At 23.0% G+C, this 20,824-nt stretch overlaps 4 protein-coding genes across 5 annotated transcripts; 1 reads left to right on the top strand and 3 right to left on the bottom strand.

Moving 5' to 3' along the window:
• Window positions 1–412: 412 nt before the first annotated feature.
• LOC122861072 (Golgi apparatus protein 1) lies at window positions 413–4,532 on the bottom strand. The gene is made up of 2 exons (XM_044165237.1): window positions 4,003–4,532; window positions 413–3,921 (listed from the first exon to the last, which is right to left on the bottom strand). Exons 1-2 carry the CDS (start codon window positions 4,360–4,362, stop codon window positions 760–762), a joined length of 3,522 nt encoding a protein of 1,173 aa, XP_044021172.1. The 5' UTR covers window positions 4,363–4,532; the 3' UTR covers window positions 413–759.
• A 53-nt stretch (window positions 4,533–4,585) lies between these two features.
• On the top strand, window positions 4,586–7,016 carry LOC122861074 (caspase-8-like). Its single transcript, XM_044165240.1, has 7 exons — window positions 4,586–4,842; window positions 4,965–5,517; window positions 5,617–5,855; window positions 5,927–6,119; window positions 6,177–6,302; window positions 6,375–6,539; window positions 6,617–7,016. Exons 2-7 carry the CDS (start codon window positions 4,965–4,967, stop codon window positions 6,844–6,846), a joined length of 1,506 nt encoding a protein of 501 aa, XP_044021175.1. The 5' UTR covers window positions 4,586–4,842; the 3' UTR covers window positions 6,847–7,016.
• Window positions 7,017–7,102: 86 nt separating this feature from the next.
• Window positions 7,103–9,231, bottom strand: LOC122861073 (nicalin). Its single transcript, XM_044165239.1, has 4 exons — window positions 8,862–9,231; window positions 8,559–8,746; window positions 7,326–8,491; window positions 7,103–7,241 (listed from the first exon to the last, which is right to left on the bottom strand). The coding sequence occupies exons 1-4, from the start codon at window positions 9,031–9,033 to the stop codon at window positions 7,103–7,105; spliced, it is 1,665 nt and encodes a 554-aa protein (XP_044021174.1). The 5' UTR covers window positions 9,034–9,231.
• Window positions 9,232–9,435: 204 nt separating this feature from the next.
• LOC122861075 (cruciferin CRU1-like) lies at window positions 9,436–12,989 on the bottom strand. 2 transcript variants are annotated; one of them, XM_044165241.1, is made up of 2 exons: window positions 10,026–10,095; window positions 9,436–9,814 (listed from the first exon to the last, which is right to left on the bottom strand). In XM_044165241.1, the coding sequence occupies exons 1-2, from the start codon at window positions 10,038–10,040 to the stop codon at window positions 9,545–9,547; spliced, it is 285 nt and encodes a 94-aa protein (XP_044021176.1). In that variant the 5' UTR covers window positions 10,041–10,095; the 3' UTR covers window positions 9,436–9,544. The 2 variants fall into 2 exon arrangements, with proteins under 2 accessions (XP_044021176.1, XP_044021177.1); XM_044165242.1 differs by lacking the exon at window positions 10,026–10,095 and adding an exon at window positions 12,927–12,989 and having other exon boundaries at window positions 9,444–9,814.
• Between the last annotated feature and the right edge of the window lie 7,835 nt (window positions 12,990–20,824).

Here is a 20,824-nt window from a genome sequence, read left to right on the forward strand (position 1 = left end):
TTTTTCTAATGAATGCAGTGATTGATGAGTTTAATTTGGGTAAAAATATATAAAGATAAGTAGAAAACAATAGATGTATATATATACTTGAGAAAAATATAAATAAAAAAAATGATAAGAATGCGAATATATAAAGTAATGTATGTTATTCCCGGTTAAAAGGTATTTGGTACAGTGTTAAGACTGTTAAGACTGTCAAGTATCAATCCAACATACTTGTACTGCATTTGTATATTTTATATAAAATATTTGTATAAATAATATTGATTATCGTCAATTGGTTTATTTATCTTGACAAACAAAATCTTGCTAGTCGAAACTTGGCTTGTCACGTTTGACAATTTTATTAAATTTTTTTATTTAATAAAAACATGTTAAATGAATTATTAATTTTAAATAACGATTATGCTTGTTTATAAATATTTCAATTATTATTAATTTATTTATTTATACTTTTTAAATTAACATGATGCTTAGAAGCATTTGTTAAAGATATTTTGTAAAAAAAAAAATAACTAGTTGTTTTAAAATGCAAAAAAAAAAAGCTTTTGTCAAATAAAAAAACAATATTCATTTAAAAAAGTAATATTTTTTATTTCATACACATAATTAAGATTATATGAAAAAAATTGATAAATAAAAAAAAAAAATTTATTGGCTTATTGAGCCAAAGCCCAATTAATATATCTCATATATATAAATTTAATTTTTTTGTTGACTGTATATTTGAATAAAAAAATTTTAAATATTAAATTGTTTTTATTTGTTTTTCATCATAACTGTTCGTCGTGTTATTCTTCCACAAAATAGACCAACAATGAAGAATAATCCTACCATTGTCAAGCCAACAATCATAAAAAAACGTCTAGCTGGTGAATGATTAACAGTTGTATAAAGTTCTTGCATTGTATTTGGTAAATGAAGTTTAGCAACATTATTAAACATTTCAATTCTCGTTGACAACATTTTATAACAATCTGGTTGAAGTGGTTTTTTATTGTCATTCATTGAATTTTGTAAACATTTAATATGTCTTCCTGATCCTTGTGGTACATCACTACAATATTTTGCAACATCAATAGCACATGCTTTTTGTAATAATGGATCAACATGAATATCAGCTCGTGTTTCTTCAATGAGATTAGCAACTTCAACTCTACACTCTTCTCTCATTTCTGGATTTTCATTATTTAATTGAATTTTTAAACACTCTTCAACTCTACCTGGATCATTATCATCATCATCATCATCACCATCACTATTATTATTATCACCATTATCAGCAGCAGCAGCAGCAGCACCAGTATGTGAACTACATATTGTTTGTATTTCTTGTCCACACATTGCTACTAATAATGGATTTAAATGGTAATTTAATGCTGCTTGACGTAATAACGTAGTAATTTGTTTTTGACATCTTGATGTTAATTGAGATTCACGAAATTTAATTTTAAGACATCTTATAACTTTACCCTCAAGTTCTTTATCTAATGGCTCAATATTTAATACTTCTTTACAATGATTTGCAATATCTTTTGAGCATGATGATTGTAATGCTGGATTAAATCTGTAATCAGTATTTTGTTCAATCATTCTTTTAATAACAATACTTTTACATTTATCATCAAACATTGTTTCATCTTTATATTTTTTTAAACAATCCAGTGCTTTTATTTTATCATGTTCTTCATCATTATCATGACAATATTGTCTAATCATTGATTTACATGAATTTAATAATAAATAATCAGTTGATGAATCTTGAAATTCTTGTTTTCTAACTTTAAATAAATTTTTATGACACATATCATTTAATTTATTTTTATGTGATGCTAAACATTCAAGTATTTGTGAATTACCAGCTTCAATATTAAAACAATATTTACGTATATCTTGTGAACATGATACTTTTAATATTGGATCAAAATTAATATTTTCTCTTTGTTGATATAATTGTGCACGTAATTGTTGACGACAATTTTTTAATATTCTATGTGATGAATCTTGAATAATATCATTTTGTATAATATTACTAAGACATTCAATGACTTTTGACTTTGTTGTTGCTTTATGACACCAACGATTAGCATATGGTTGACATGCTTCTTTGAATTTATATGTAAAATGATAATTTTTTAATGATATTAATTGAAAATGTTCAATTGCTGCTTTACATTTATATTCAAAACTTGAATCTAATTGATTTTTATGTTCAATAAGACATTCCATCATATCACCATTATCTTTATTATATTTTAATACATTATCACAATGTTTTTCCATAACTTTTTGACATGTTGACATTATTACTGGATTTAATTCAACATGTTCACCTTGATCTTCAGTTAAATTACTAACAGCTTGTTTACATTTATCATTAAGTTCATCAATATTATTTTGTAAACATAATATTTCTTCACCTTTAGCAACTTTATCATAGCAAGATGTTGATAACTCTTTAAAACATGCATCTTCAATTTCTGGTTGTAAATCAACACTTATTGCACGTTGTCTCATAACTCTACGTATTTGTTCATGACATTCTGGTTTTAAGCTTATATTATATTTTTGATAATCAAAATAACGATAAAGACATGGTAATATTAATGGACCACGTTCTGGATCCATTTGTAAACCATCATCAGACCATGATTTTTTAGCATGACAATAATTTATTGCATCTGATTTACATGCTTTATATAATTGTGGATCAAGTTTAAAATCACGAGCAACAAAATATTGTATTTGTAGTAATGCAGTTTCACATGATTCAACCATTTTATCAGTACCAATTTTTTCCATAAGACATAATATAACACGTGCATTACCACCACGTATATTTTTACATGATGTATCAACAACTGATTGACATGATTCATGAAGTACTGGATCAACTCGCCAATCTTCACCAGCATCTGTTTGTTTTACCAAGTCTTCTAATGCACGTTGACATTCAATTGTTATTCTTGATTTAATACGTCTTGATTTTGTATGTTCCATTAAACAATGGATTGTCAAACCACCAACTTCTAAACCTTTACAAAATTTTGGTATATCACGTGCACAACCATCAACAATTTCTGGTGATAATCTATAATCTTCAAGTAGAATTTTACGATGATCAAATATTTCTTTTTGACATTCAACATTTAATTTTGTACCATTTTTAGATGCTGATTCAAGACATAGCAATATTTGTGCAAGACGTATTTCTTTATCATCAGAAACATATCTACGACAATGATATAATTTAATATCTTCTTTACAAGCTTTAACAAGACCTTTACTAACTTTATAATCTGATGCTATTAATTTTTCTCTTCTATCCAATTGATCTTGACATTTTTTAGTCATTAAACGATCTAATTTATATTGCATCAAACATTTGTATCCCTGTCCACTTCCTGGATGTATATTTGAACAAAATCTTATATGATCTTGCATACATTCAATGTATAGTTGTCTATCTAATTTAATATTATCAGCTTGTATTTCTGATATTTTAAATATTCTTTTTTTACATTTTACATCAAGCTCATTAACATTTGCTTGTAGACATGCTAACATTTGTCCTTGTGATATTTCACGATGTGGTTGAATTCTTCCACATTTAAATTTATCAATGTCATCCTGACAATCACTTACCATTGGTGTGTATATTTTAAAATCACCAAATGCAACATACTCCAAACGTTGTATATACTCTGAACACATTTGTTCTTTAACATTTTCACGTTTTTCAATAATACAAGCAAGATAACTACCTGGTTCTTGATTTTTAACTTTACACATTAAATTATCAATTTCATTGCCACAATTTTTTTTTGTTAATCTTTCAACAGTTTCATTGTCAGTTAAATTAATCATGTGTTTCCAAATTTCATGTTGACAGTCATGCTCAATTGTTGATACTTCATTTGGCTTAAAAAAAAAAACAATAAAAAATTTAATTAAATTAATTTTTTATATTTTAATAAAATCAAAAATATAATAATTATTTACCTTGAAAGTTTGTGCACACTCTAAAATAAATAAATCATCATTATTATTATCAATTGGACCACAAAGTCGTTTGATAATTTCTTGACATTTAACATTTTTTATAATATACTTGGCTTGATTATTTTTGTCATTTTCATTTTGGTCATTTGGTATTTCTATGACAACATCACGACGTATTCTTAATTTATCATTATTATTGCTAAAAAGCCACGTAATTTTTGGTGATTCTTTATCATCATTAAGTGTCAGCTGGTTAACATGAGCAAACACACCGGCATCATCAATATTTTCATTTAATAATAATAATTGCAATAAAATAGCAATTAAAATTTTCATTAATAACGTTCTTGAACCAGCCATTTCGTTATGACCACTTTTTAAAATTTAATTATTGTCATTCGAATTGATAAAAGCATAACCAACTATGTTATTACAATTGAACAATTATAATCAGTAATCAACGTCGTCACCATCACCACCACCATTTAATAATCAAAATAAAGGGTGTGTGTGTGTGTGTGTGTGTGTGTTCAATGATTTATTTATTTTTATATTTTTCTGTTTTTCTCCAGTGCACTCCAGTGCTCCAGTGGTGTTCTAGGTTGATCACGTTAGATGGCAGATCGTGGTTCTAATAGTGGGGTATTATTTTTTTTTTTTTTTACAAAAACAATGTTCTTATTGGCGAATGAACAATAACAAATTATTGTTGTTAAATTTTTTTATTATTATTTTATGTTTTTTCTTGAGAATTGAGATAAGTCACATATGTACAGCTATGTAAAGCTAAAATAATGCAAATATTTATTTTTAATTTTTTTTACTGTTAATTATTTAAAGGTATGTTATGTAAAAATAAAATTTATTATACTTTGTTTTTTTTATGATAATAATTATAATTAAAAATTGAGGCGAGACTCTACCGAGTTTCTTGATAATAAAATTTATTTTTATTTTTTCAGATGCTAACAACAGATGCTTTACCTGCAAATCAACAAACAAATATTGTTGATAATAAAACTTTAAATGCAACAATTGACGAAAGTGTATTATTAAAAATTGAAAATGATCTTGAAAATTATGAAAAGCTATCAATATTATTTTTAATGTATGAAGAAGAAAATTATTGTATTGATGAATTAATTGATATGATTGATAAATCAAGGCTTGATGGCATATTATGTAAATTAATTTTAAAAAATATTAAAAATTGGAAGGAAAAATTTTTTGAATCAATAACAATTATTGGTTTAAAAAATATTATTATTAATCTTGGATTATCAATAAATGATCTTGAATCAAGATATTCAGCAAATGTTACCACATTGGTAATTAAAATTCACACAGCAACAAAAATTATGTACAAATTATTTGAGTTATTGAATGAACAACAAAGTCAATTACTTTGTAAATTAATTTACAAAGATATTCCAGTTATTAAATTTAATCAAAATGATATTCTTGAAAGTCATGCTTTTTATTGGCTATCAAAAAAATACATAACTATTTCATCTGGTAGGTAAATGTCCACAAAATAAATTATTTTAGCTAGTAATAATGTATATTATTTTTTATAAATTGATATTTTAAAATATAAATTATATATTTTTTTAGATGGCTCGTGTGATTTATCTAAAATTCATAAACATATGAAAACAATTGGATTATTTGATACTCCAATTTATCATGATATGGAAAAATATGTAAAATCACTTGATAAAAATGTTAATGAAGAACAAAAAATTATCAATAAACAAGAAAAAATAATACAAATTGAAAAAGAAAAAAAAAAAATTATAACAAATGCTTATGTTGTTATTATTAATGAAATTAATTTTCCAACAAATTCAGAGGTAATCTATTAATATCTTATTTAAAATACTAAATATATTTTATTTTATGTTAATTTAATTTTTTTTTTAAGTACGAAACGAGATATGGAAGTAACGTTGATGCCGATGATCTCAGAAAAACCTTTACCGGAATGGGTTACACGGTTGTTCAATACAATGATCAAACCGAAGAAGAAATTTATGATATTTTTGATAATTTGAAAAATGTTGTTAATTCAAGCAATGATTGTATAATTGTTTGTTTATTGAGTCATGGATTTAAAGGTAAATGTAATTACAGTATTTTTAATTGACAAAATTGATAGTAAAAATTATTTTCAGGTGGTTTTTTGTCACATGATGCCAAAGAAATTGACATTGAAACAATTGAAAAAAAAATATGTTGTGATTCATTTGTTGATAAATTAAAAATACTTATTATACAAGCATGTCAAGGAGAAAATACTGGTAAAACAATAAATAATTATTAGTATTTTTAAATGACAGTAAATAAATTTGTATTTTGTAATGAAAATTTAGGTCGTGCAATACCAGGAGCAGATGAAACAACAACAATTGTTACAGATTGTAGAAATACAAGATTTTTAAAAAATCAAAAAACAGAAAGTGTCTCTAAATATACAGAGTTTTTCAAATTTTCAGCGACTATTAATGATTTTGTATCTATGCGTGATACACAACATGGTAAATTAATTTTTTTTCAATGTTAATTTTCAACACAAATCGAAAATCGAAATGTTTTTATTTAGGTATTTTTTTAGGTAGCTGGTTTATAAATGCGATTTGTGAAGTATTACGTAGTCCAAAAGAAAAAGAAATTTCAATTGAAAAATGGACAAGACTAGTTCAGGAAAATGTACAAGAAAAACGTGGCAAATTACCAAATAAAAATTTTGATGCTGCTCAAGTACCCCACTCTGATTATAGACTTAAAAAAAAATATGTTTTTCCACTATGTATTGTTGATAATTCAATTAGGAAAAAAAATTAAAACAAAATTTATTTAATTATGAGCAAAAAAGTTTCATTTTATTGTTCGTTTATGAACACACATTTTTTATAATAACTATTATTTTAATTTTTATTATCAATAATTAAAGTAAGATATTTAATAATAATTGTTAATAAAAAATTTATCAAATATGATAAAGTTTGTTTGATATATTTTAAATTTACTATTATAATTAACCAAAAAAAAAATAATTAATAAACAAGTATTTTTCTTTGGTATTATTACGTTGTATAAATTATGCTACTTTGTTTTTGACTGATAATTTAACTGACAATGAGTACAATTTTGGAAAGTGCTGAATAGAAAGATAAACAATTCCTAAGTAAATTACAACTAATAAAGTAATAAAAAGATCAAATATTGCTGGTTTCACACTGAAATAATAAAGAAATAAATAATTAATTATATAAATTATATTAAAAAAGCAATAAATTAAGATGTTTTTTTTTTTTTTTTACCTGTAAACATTCATTGTTGCCTTGGTGACATCATAAAATACAAATTCAGGATCTCTTTTATCAGATGAATGATATGAAACTTTAACATCATTTAAATAACGTGTCATAACTTCTTCCATTGATTTAACAAGTGGATTATTTTTATCAGCTAACAATGGTACTGATCTTGATTGTGAAGTTAAATAATTCATCCACATTGTTAATGATTCTTTTGATACATCAACTGGTGATGATAATATTTGTGTTGTATTAAGATTATATAAATGTCTTGCTAATGATTCAGCAACGATTTTTGTATTTTTATATAATCTATCAATTTCAGCATCATTAATAACATCAAGAATTGATAATCTTCCTGGATCATCATAAGTTTTTAATGTTGATAATGTTGCAGCTGGTAATCTTCTGATACTATATCTTTCATGTTCCCAAGCAAGACTCTCCTCAGCAAGATTAATTTTTTTATGTACACCTTCAACTTTTGTTGTATTATCAATTGTTTTAGCTACATAATTTAATTCTTTATAAAATAAATTACCAAATGAATTATCTTTTGGTGGTTTTGATACATGAAGATAAATATTATTATATTTTGATACTGCTTCAAGACAAATAACATATGATGCATCTTGTATTATTGAATTATCACTACCATCAAATTGATCCTCAAGCCATTTTTTACTACCATGATAATTTAATTTACCAGCACCAGTTAATACAAATACAATATTATATTTTGGTCTTGATTTACTAATTGAATATAATGATGAAAATATTCTTGCTATTTCCAGCAACATTGATACACCAGAAGCATTACTTTCAGCACCAGATGATAATTCAGTAATTATACTACTACTATCATAATGTGCAACTAATGCAATTGTTGGTAATTTTTCTTCACTACCAGTACCACTTAGTTTACCATGTATTGTTGCTATTTTAATATTATTATTTTGTGATGGAATACCAGAACCAACAACAACTTGATAACCACTTGCTGATATTGTATTCATTAATGATTTAAGTTCAGAGCTTGCTTTTTCTTCACTAATATTACCATTACCAAGATCATCAAGTACTCTTTGAAGATCTGTATTCCAAGGTGAAAAATAAACTGGTATTGATGTTTCATCAGATGACATGGCCATTTCAATTGAATAAATATGCTGAAATTAATCATTTAAATATAATTTAATTAGATCTTGTGTTTTGTTAATTAATTTATTTGCTTACTTGTTGTTCTTCATCTGATAAATTTTGCATATCTTTTGGCAACATGACAATTAAAGCACCAGCTTTGTTTTTAATAACATGAAATAAATCTGGTGTTAAATCAGACATACGTGTTATAACACAATGTCTTGATGTTTTCCAAGTATTTAATGTTTTTGCTTCTAGCTGTATTGCAGCACTTCTGCATCCTTAAAATTTTAATTGAAAAAAACATGATATTATTATTTAAAAAAATTACAAATAATAATATAGGTCATGTTTCAATGACACTTGACAAATAATCATAAGAAAAATAATAAATACCATGAGCAACACCATGAAGATCATATTGATGCATTCGATAAACAGGAATTTCATGAGAAGCAATTACTGGACTAACTGGTGATACAGCAATAAATATTGGTAAAACAATAAGTAAATAATATGGCAAACCCCGCCAAAGTTCAGCAAAATTTTCACACTCTTCAAACCACATTTTTTACTTTGAACAAATTATATTATTCAATGTAATTATTATATTTTTAATTATAACAATTTGGCACTTATTAATTATTCATAAATTTTAAAAATATTAATATATACTTCAATTAGACAGTTGATGAGATGAATTAATCATAAATTTATTTTGTTGGGTTAAGTTGCATGCGGCTTGAGGATGAAAAAAAAAAAGAATAAAAAAAAATATATTACATAAAAAAAAAAAAAATATATACGTGGCAGATAGAAAATGAAAATTTCTATAATACCAACAAAATAACAGCAAAGCAGATGCGGGAAAAAAATTCAATTCAATATAATGAATAAAAAAAAATATATGTATAGGTATATTATATAACTTATGGTATAACATTAAAAAAAAGAAAATTAGTTTAATATGGTTTTTTGTTTTGTTTATTTGATTTATTCATGTCGATTCATATTAAATTTCAAGTTACATCCATTGATTGATAATATGAAATAAAATAATATCATTGATGTAATATTATTTAAATCGTTACCAGAAACATCATTGCTCGAGTTTGATATCTTGGCCGAAACCGTTTTTGAGTTCGCTGATTATCTTGACCGCCTTGATTATCTTGACCATCTTGACTATCTTGACCGTCTTGACCGTCTTGACTGTCTTGTCCGCCTTGTCCGTCTTGTCCGTCTTGTCCGCCTTGACCGTCTTGATTATCTTGACTACCATCTTGAGCTTGTACACCACCACTCTCCAACAACAAGATGAAACCAATGATAAACATTGGCATAATTATCTGAAATGTATAATTAATTGTTTCAAAAAGAAATATTTGAATAAATTATTTATTATCATATTGTTTAGAATTTTTCAATTATTAGCTGTTCATAATCGATTGTTTTTTTTGTTTTATATGTATATATAAATAAATTATTAATTGTTTGGTTGAAAAATTTGAGCTTTCTGTTTAATATTTGATAGAAAAAAAATATAATTAATTAGTTTACCTTGATGAACGCCATTGTATGAATATATTTATATTTCGAAATAAATAACTTCAAACGAAAAAATAATATTGATGTCTATATTCATAATAATTTCTTCCTTTTATACTATTTTTTAAGGTAAAGTTCGTATGATAAAACAATATTTAAAATTGATAATAATATTTCACAACGCAATTGTCGTTTATTTTTCTTTTTTTACTTTTGTTAAATTTTTGAAATATATTTTGTATAATTACGTGGAATATTTCAATTGTTCTTCATTGTATGAGTCATTATCAACATCGAAAATTGCTCGATAAGTGTAGAAAAATAAAACAATTAAAAATGGTATACATGTTATCCTTGAAAAAAAAAAAATTAAACAAAGTAAAATTTTAAATTAAATATTTTTGATGATTGATTAATATATATGTTTTAAATATTTCATCTGTTTAATTTAAAAACTTAAACTAAAACGAAATTTAATTTTTTTTTAAAATTAATTTTCGTATAAAAATATTAAATAATAAATAATGAAAATAATAATCATAATTATTTTTAGAAATTTGAATTTTTAAATACAAAGAAAAACAAAGAGAAATATTTTAACAAACATAATTTGTTAAGGTCGTTTGATAAGTACGTCATATTGATAAAATAATAATTAATTTTGTCACTCGTAAGAACTTTTATTTTTCCAAATAAAAAAAAAAATACACAATAAAATATAAATTGAAATAATTAATTTTTTTTAAATTAATTTTCGTATAAAAATATTAAATAATAAATAATGAAAATAATAATCATAATTATTTTTAGAAATTTGAATTTTTAAATACAATAAAGAAAAAAAAAGAAATATTTTAACAAGTATTATATTTTTTTTACACTATATTTGTTAAGGTCGTTTGATAAGTTCGTCATATTGATAAAACAATAATTAATTTTTTTTGAGTTGATAAAAAAAATAAAAATAATAAAATTGTATAAAAAAATTTAAAAAAAAATATATAGGTAATAATAGTGCATATGTAAATAAAAATTTCTGTAATATACCAACATCGATGCTGATAGATGCGGGAAAAAAAATTAAATTCAATTAAACGAATAAAATATATATTCAATATTAAAAAAAAAAAAATATGTATATAGGTATGCATATAACATTAAAAAAAGAAAATATTGGTTTTTTGTTTTTTTATTTTATTTTATTTATTTCATGTAGATTGAAAATAATAAATTTTAAGTTACATCAATTTTTTGATAATATGAAATAAAATAATATCATTGATGTAATATTATTTATATGCTACCCAATGTCACCTAAAAAATCGTATGGTCCACCTTGATTATCTTGAATATTTATACTATTTTGACGATATTGAGTACTCGGACTGTCTTGACCGTCTTGACCGAATAATCTATCAAATTGGGAATCAGAACCACCAGATCTTTGACTGTGACTACCTCGAGCTTGCACACCACTCTCCCATAACAAAATGAAACCAATGATAAACATTGTCATAATTATCTAAAATGTATAATTAATTGTTTCAATGAGAAATATTTAAATGAGTTATTTATTATCATAAATAAAATAAAAATTTTAAAATATTGTTTAAAATTTTTTAATAAATAATTAGCTGTTTATATAATTGATTGTTTTTTTTTGTTTTTTTTATATATACAAATTATTAATTGTTTTGTTGAAAAATTCGAGTTTTGTGTTTAACTTTGTATAGAAAAATAAAATATAATTAATTAATTTATCTTGATGAACGCCATTATATTATAAATATATTATATTTCAAAATAAATAACTTCAAACGAAAAAATGATGATAATTTTTTGCCTTTTATACTAATTTTGAAGGTAAAGTTTATATGATAAAACAATATTTAAAATTGATAATAATATTTCACAACGCAAATATCGTTGATTTTTTTTTTTTACTTCTGTTCAATTTTTTGCAATGTATTTTGTATAACTACGTGGAATATTTCAATTGTTTTACATTGTATGAGTCATTATCAACATCAAAAATTGCTTGGTGCGATAAGTGTAAAAAAAATAAAAAATGGTATATATATTAAGCTTGAAAAAAAAAAATTGACAAAGTAAAATTTTAAATATTTGATGATTGATAATATTTATAATATTTATGTTTTAAATATTTCATCTGTTCAATTTTTAAAAAATTAAAAAAATATTAAATTTAAATAATGCAAATAATAATCATAGGGCTTTTAGAAAATTGGTTTTTAAATAAGAAAACAAAAAATATTTTAACAATATAATTTTTACACTATTAGACGTTTGATAAGTTCGTCATATTGATAAAAAATAAAATTGGTTATAACAAAAAATGGAAAATTTATAATATGTGTGTTGTATTTGATTACAATAATCATGTAGATTGAATAATAAATTTTAAGCTACATCAATTGATTGATAATATGAAATAAAAAAAAATATATATATATAGTATATAACATTTATATAGAAATATTATTTATATATGTTTTGTTTTCTATTTTATTTATTTCATGTAAATTAAAAATATTAAATTTTAAGTTACATCAATTGATTTATAATATGAAATAAAATAATATGATGAAACTTTCAAAATCGAGACCAGAACCACCAGATTTTTGAGCTTGCACACCGCTCTCCAATAACAAAATAAAACCAATCATAAACATTGACACCATAATTATCTGAAATGTATAATTAATTGTTTTAAAAAGTGATATTTAAATGAATTATTTATTATCATAAATAAAATAAAAATTTTAAAATTGAAATTTTGAATTTTATTGTTTATAATATTTGTTTTTTGTTTATATATATATACAAATTATTTCAATTTTGTTGAATTATTTGCTTGTGTTAATATATAAAAAATATGATGAATTAATTTACCTTGATGAACGCCATTACACAAATATATTATATTTCGCAATAAATAACTTCAAACGAAAAAATGATGATATAATTTCTTGTCTTAAATACTATTTTTGAAGGTAAAGTTCATATGATAAAACAGTATTTAAAATTGATAATAATATATCACAACGCAATTGTCGTTTATTTTTTTTTTACTTTTGTTAAATTTTTTGCAGTATATATTTTCTATAATTACGTATAGATATTTCAATTGTTCTACATTGTATGAGTAGTTATCAACATCGAAAATTGTTCGATAGGATAAGTGTAAAAAAATTAAACATTTAAAAATAGTATAAATGTTATCCTTGAAAAAAAAAATTGAACAAAGTAAAATTTTAAATATTTGATGATTGATTAATATGTATGCTTTAAATATTTCATCTGTTTAATTTAAAAAATTAAACTAGAACGAAAATTAATTTTTTTTTTTAAATTATTTTCGTATAAAAATATTAAATTTGAATAATACAAATAATAATCATAATTATTATTTAGAAATTTATATTTATAAGTACAAAAAAAAAGAGAAATATTTTAACAAATATTATTTTTTTTTCACACTATTTGTTAAGGTCGTTTGATAAGTACGTCATATTGATAAAATAATTAATTTTGTCACGCGTAAGAACTTTTATTTTTCCAAATAAAAAAAACACACATTAATATAGACGGAATGCGGAAAAATAAATTGAACAATATAATTTTTATGTTTTCAAAAAAAAGATGATATATACCGTACTTGTTACTTAAAAACTAAAAATTTATTGATTTCTGAGATCATTTTTCGGTACCAGTATTTACAGAGTATACTTGCCATTTTAATTTTTCAACTAAATATTATTTTATTTCATTTCTTCATTTTTTTATATCCAGCTGCTATATTTTATAGATACATGTTAGATCAATGAAAATACAAGTAAAATTTATATTATAAAGACATCGAGGCTATTAAATAGGATACCTTGCTTAAAAAAAACTGCAGATAGAAATCACGAAAAACGTATATTATTTGTACATTATTATTATTATTATTATTATTATTATTATTATTATTATTATTATTATTTTATTTACGTTTATTTATCGTGGTTTCTATGAGATTTTTGTAATTGCACGGAGAGAATTTCCGCTAGATAATAAAGTTTTAAAAATTACTTGTATTGATGTAGCTTTTGATAGTTTGGAAACTATATAATTTTATTAACTGCGTACAAGATAACAAAATAACGCAAAATATTATCGCTACGTGAAGGCTAAAACAATAAAAAAAACAAATAAAAAAAATTTTAAGTTGATTTTTTTTGCTAAAATTAAATATATATATGAAAAAATGAAATCAAATAAATATTTATATATTTTAATAAAACATAATTTATAGTTGAAAATCTAAAATGGCAAGTACTCTGTATAAATGCTGGTAAATATACCTAGAAATGATCCGAAATATAAATAAATTTTAAGTCTTTAATTTTAATATCTCCAAGTGGGGTGGTCTAATTTTTTTTTTTTTTTTTTTTTTTATTATCTAGCCAATATTTACTTTCACATTCTGAAAATTATTGAAACAAAACTAATAAATTATGTTTTATTAATATTATTTTATTTTTTAATTTATAATTTTTTATCATTTATAAATATATAAGAGAATTGCAATGACGTGGCTTTGTCATGCGTAAGAAATTTTGTTTTTTAAAATAAAAAAAAATACACATTAATATAGACGGAATGCGGAAAAATAAATTAAACAATATAATTTTTATGTTTTTAGAAAAAAGATAATACTGTACCGGCAATATAATATATTGTTATTGTATTACTTTTCAACCGATAAGATTTTTGGTATAAATAGAGGTTTAAAATGTTTTGAAATTCATAATAGAAAACTAAAATTGTCAACAATTTATTATTGACTCAATGGATTATATAATATTAAAGACTGCTGAAAAATGAAAGAATCATTATTCAACATTTTGTTATTGGTGTTTTCATTAAATCAACTTGTTTTTGGTAAGTTATGTCTCTCATCATATATAATTAAAAATTATCAAAATATTGAGGCTATATATATCCGAATTGATCTCTTTTTAATAAACGCCTTTTTTAATTTTGAAATTACCCCCTTCTAGCATTTTTTTTCACCTATTGCCGATATTAAATAAATTAAAAATGATTTAAAACACTTATTACCCAGTTAACTCGAGCGCGTTAAAAAAATTTAGTCAAGATCCAACCTGATCTCTTAATATAATAAATAAATTTATATAATAATAACATTAATAACAAGCAATTATGTATATTTATTTTTTTTTTATTTCATATAGGTGATACTGACAACAATGTTTCTGTTACTTGTCAAACAAAAGCTTGTGTTCATGCTGGTGAGAAAATAAAATATTTATTATTTATTATTTATAACTATATATATATATATTCAAAGTCAATACAGTCAATAAAATAGATTATTTGATTTTCTTTTTAAATATAAAAAATAAAAATAATATATTTCTATATAGCTGCTCGAATAATAAAAATGGTAGATCTAAATGTTGACCCTTGCGATGATTTTTATAAGTTTACCTGTGGAGGCGTTTTGAATTCAGAGGATATCTTTGATGAATTAAATAATAGATTTGATAAAAGTCTTGAATTCATACTTAAACAAAATACTTCAATTAATGAACCTAAATACTTGAAAATAGCCAAGACTTTATATAGAATATGTGAAAATAAAAATTATGCCAGTATTTTGAATCCACTAGAGTCCAATGGGGGCTGGCCTGTCCTCAAAGGATCCCGATGGATGGAAAGCGATTTTGATTTAACAAAAATTAATTTTGATTGTGGATCATTTTGTACCAATACTTTTTTTAAAATAGGCATAAATTGTCCTTTCTTTATCGAAGTGGAACCACTTTCATCTGAATTGAGTGTAGAAGATTATGTTCAAGGTCGTAATAATACAAATGTAGATAATTATTACAATGAAATGATTCAAATTGTAGAAAAAATGGGTGCTGCTAAAAATAATATTAACTACAAAGATGATCTAGATAAAATTTTAGATTTTGAAGTTGAACTAGGTCGTACAAGACTTTTAACAGAACAAAAATTAAATGGAACTCACGATACAGTTGAAATGACATTACATGAATTAACAAATAATTATTCTCTTTTTTTTAATTTACCAATGTCTGACTTTGAACCATCGACAACTGTTCATGTAACCAATTTTAGTTACATGAAAAAATTACAAAGTTTGGTAAATTCAACAGAAACAAAAAGAACTCTAGCTAATTTTATTATGTGGAAATATGTAAGAAATATATTGAACAATGATATAGACAAAAATACACTAAAAAAATGTGTTGATGTTGTTTCATATAGACTACCCCATGCAGTAGGAGCTATTTATGTTCAAAATTATAGTCAGCCTGGAATAATAGAGGTCAGAGATAATATTATTAATATGACTTTAATTATTAAACAAACATTTTTGAAAATGATGAAAAAAGCTGACTGGATTGATGAAGAAACAAAGAATGAAATTACAAAAAAACTTGAATTATCTAAATATGTAATTGGATGTATAAATGAATTAAATAATAATTCAAAAATTGATAAATTTTATGAAAGTTTAGAATTATTTGACTATGAAAGCTTCGATAATGCATGCGAAAAAATACGTCAGTTTACGGATAATACTCGATCAAAAGATAATTGGGATTTTTTTGTAGCAAACATGGGAGAATCCCCTGCACGATTTTTTTCTCCTTTAAATACCATAAGTAAGTTTTTCTTTAATATTAAAACATAATATTTTAAATACATTTTTTCAATTATATATATATAAATATTGATCTATTAAAAATTTGATTGATTTGTTTAAGTTATTTCATATATGATGCTTGACAAATTTTTTTTTGATTCTGTTCGACCAAACTACATGAATTACGGTTCTCTTGGATCTGTAATAGGCCATGAAATAAACCATGGATACGATGATGAGAATAATTTATGGCCAGAATTATCAGCAAATAATTATCGTAATAAGACAAAATGCTTCGTTGAACAATATTCAAATTATACATTCGAAACAGCTGAAATGAAGGCAATTATTTATAATATTTTTATTTTTTATATGTAATATTATCATTTTTAAATTAATTTTTGTTTTTGATTTTTAATTTTTTAGAAAATAAATGAAATAATTGCAGATAATGGTGGAATACGAGCTGCTTACAGAGCTTATAATGAATTATCAAATGATGAAAAACAACTTCCTGGTTTGCCATTCACTCCAAAACAAATGTTTTGGATAAGTTATGCAAGTAAATACTGTGGAAAAACTATACCTAAAACACTTAGAATAGGTGTAAGTGATCATCCAATTAATAAATTTCGAGTAATTGGTACTTCAATGAATTTACCAGAGTTTGCGGAAGATTTTCAGTGTCCATCTGGATCCAAAATGAATCCAGTTAAAAAATGTTCTGTTTGGTAGAAAATATATTAATCTATACATATATAGATAATATTATCACCTTAAATAATCAACATTATTAACTTTTTTTTAGTGAATTTAAATAATCACAAAAAAAATTATTTTTTTTTCTCAAAGATATTATAAAATTTTAATAATTAAAAAAAATTATATAATATTTATACATTTAAATATAATTAATGGTTGTATTGGAAAACGAAAGAAAAATCTAAATTTTTATTCAACTAATAATAATTAATGTAATTTAGAAAATGATGAAACGATGATTAATAATTTATAAGTTTAATTTTTTCTTTGCATAAGAATATTATACTTCGATAATTTGTCAATGTATAGTTATTTTTTAATCATCAATAAAATAATTTCTTGAAATTGGCATTGTACATAATTTTATTTCTTTTTTTTTAACGAATAAAATATTAAATAATAAAAAAAAATATAGGTATTAACATTAAAAAAAAAAAAGAAAACTGGATTAAATATGGTTTTTTGTTTTTTTTAAATTTATTTATTTCATGTACCTAGATTAAAAATATTAAATTTTTTAGTTACACTAGGGCATACCCGCGCTTCGCGCGGTTTTTTCGTAAGTTTTTTTTTAACCAAAAATTATAGTCAAAATAATACTAAAAATAATAATACAGATAATTTGTTCAAGTCGTTAATATTTAAATAAATTGTGAGAATTCAAAGAAAACCCTATTACCTCGTGAATTCAACTACTGATGATAGCTAAATACAGGCAGGGGTGAATAAGAAGTCTCTGGGAGCCTAGGTTTTTTGGTCACTGAATTTTATAGAATGTTGATTTACTTAGAAAACAATAAGAAATAATTAATTTGTAAGCGTCATATGTATTGCTTTAATTTTCTTCCACCCTATACGTATTGCTTTAATTTTTTTCAGCCCCATACGTATTGCTTTAATTTTTTTCAGCCCCATACGTATTGACTATTGCTTTAATTTTTTTTGACCCTTATACGTATTGCTTTAATTTTTTTAGCCCCATACGTATTGCTTTTATTTTTTTTGACCCCATACGTATTGCTTTAATTTTTTTTGACCCCATACGTATTGCTTTAATTTTTTTTGACCCCATACGTATTGCTTTAATTTTTTTTGACCCCATACGTATTGCTTTAATTTTTGGTACATACGTATTGCTTTAATTTTTTTATTTATTACGTATTGCTTGAATTTTCAATTCCATTCGTATTATGAAATTAACTTGAATACTTGTATGCTTAAAAATTTTTTTAGCCCCATGCATTATTTATTTTGAATTTTTTACCTTGTCGAAATTTTTTAGCCCCATACGTATTGCAATATTTTGAATTCCATACGTATTGCTTTAATTTTTTGACCCCATACGTATTGCTTATTTTTGACCCATACGTATTGCTTTAATTTTTTTTGACTCCATACGTATTGCTTTAATTTTTTTTGACCCCATACGTCTTGCTTTAATTTTTTTTGACCCCATACGTATTGCTTGAATTTTTTTTAACCCCATACGTATTGCTTTAATTTTGACAAATATTGAAATATTGCTTTAATTTTGACCCATACATTGCAGATTTTTCAGCCCCATACGTATTGCTTTTATTTTTTTTGACCCCATACGTATTGCTTTAATACGACGCATTGAAAAAAAAAATACGTGGCAGATAGAGTAAATGAAAACTTCTATAATTCCAACAGATCAACATAACAGATGCGGGAATAAAAAAATTCAATTCGAATTAAATATTAAATAATAAAAAAAAAAATATAATATAACATTAAAAAAAAAGAAAATTAGTTTAATATGGTTTTTTGTTTTTATTTTATTTTATTTATTTCATGTAGTCTTCTTACTTAAATCAAAACCAGATCTGACATATTTTTTACTATCTTGACTATTTTTTTTTTTTAATGCTTTTATTTAACGTCCCATCAACATGCAGGGTTATTAGGGACCATATCTTGACTATCTTGATTGTCTTGAGCTTGCACACCGCTCTCCAATAACAAAATGAAACCAATGATAAACATAATAATTATCTGAAATGTTTAATAAATTTTTTCAAAAAAATAATCTATCAAATTCGGAATCAGAACCACCAGATCTTTGACTTTGACTACCTTGAGCTTCCAATAACAAAATGAAACCAATAATAAACATAATAATTATCTGAAATGTTTAATAAATTTTTTCAAAAAAAATATTTAAATAAATTATTTATTATAATTAAAATAAAAATTTTAAAATGTTGGATAAAAAAAAATATAATTAATTAATTTACCTTGATGAACGCCATTGTATGAATATTTATATTTCGAAATAGATAATTTCAAACGAAATAATAATATTGATGTCTATATTCATGATAATTTCTTGCCTTTTATACTATTTTTTAAGGTAAAGTTTATATGATAAAACGATAAAACAATATTTAAAATTGATAATAATATTTCACAACGAAATTGTCGTCTATTTTTTATTTTTTTACTTTTATTAAATTTTTGTAATATATATTTTGTATAATTACGTGGAATATTTTAATTGTTCCATATCCTTGAAAAAAAAATCGAACAAAATTTTAAATTAAATATTTTTGATGATTGATTAATATATACCTATATGTTTTAAATATTTCATTCGTTTAATTTTTTTGTAAATTGAAATAATTAATTTTTTTTAAATTAAATTTCGTATAAAAATATTAAATAATAAATAATGAAAATAATAATCATAATTAATTTAGAAGTTTGAATTTTTAAATACAAAGAAAAACAAAGAGAAATATTTTAACAAACATTATTTGTTAAGGTCGTTTGATAAGTACGTCATATTGATAAAATAATAATTAATTTTCATTAAGTTGTTAGTTGAAAAAAAAAAAAATATATCAATTTAAATAGTTTATTTCATATCGCATATATATATTTAATTTTAGCAATATTTATAAATGATGAAATTCAATAAAATGAGGATGATGATCTCTTGCGTCTACTGTCATCATCATCAGATTCATGTGATTCATCTGAATCATAAATTGCTGGTGTTTCAGTACAACTTGAAGCATCAAGATCACAATCACTAATTATTCCATCATAATTTTGAGCTGATACTTCAATATCTTTTAAAAAAATGATAAAACCAATGAGTACCATTGTCATCAATACTTTCTGTAATTTAAATTAAAATTTTACTCAAAAATAAATTTAATTAATACTCATTTAATTTAAATACAAATTAAAGTTTAATTATTATTATTTGAAATAGCACTTTTAACATGAACAATATTTAAAAAATATAAATTTTCATGATATAATTACCTGAGAAAAATCAGCCATTGTAATTTATTTTTTTTGTATGCACTCGTAA

This window comes from Aphidius gifuensis, linkage group LG1 (genome assembly GCF_014905175.1).
Source record: "Aphidius gifuensis isolate YNYX2018 linkage group LG1, ASM1490517v1, whole genome shotgun sequence".
Classification (NCBI taxonomy): Eukaryota; Metazoa; Arthropoda; class Insecta; order Hymenoptera; family Braconidae; genus Aphidius; species Aphidius gifuensis.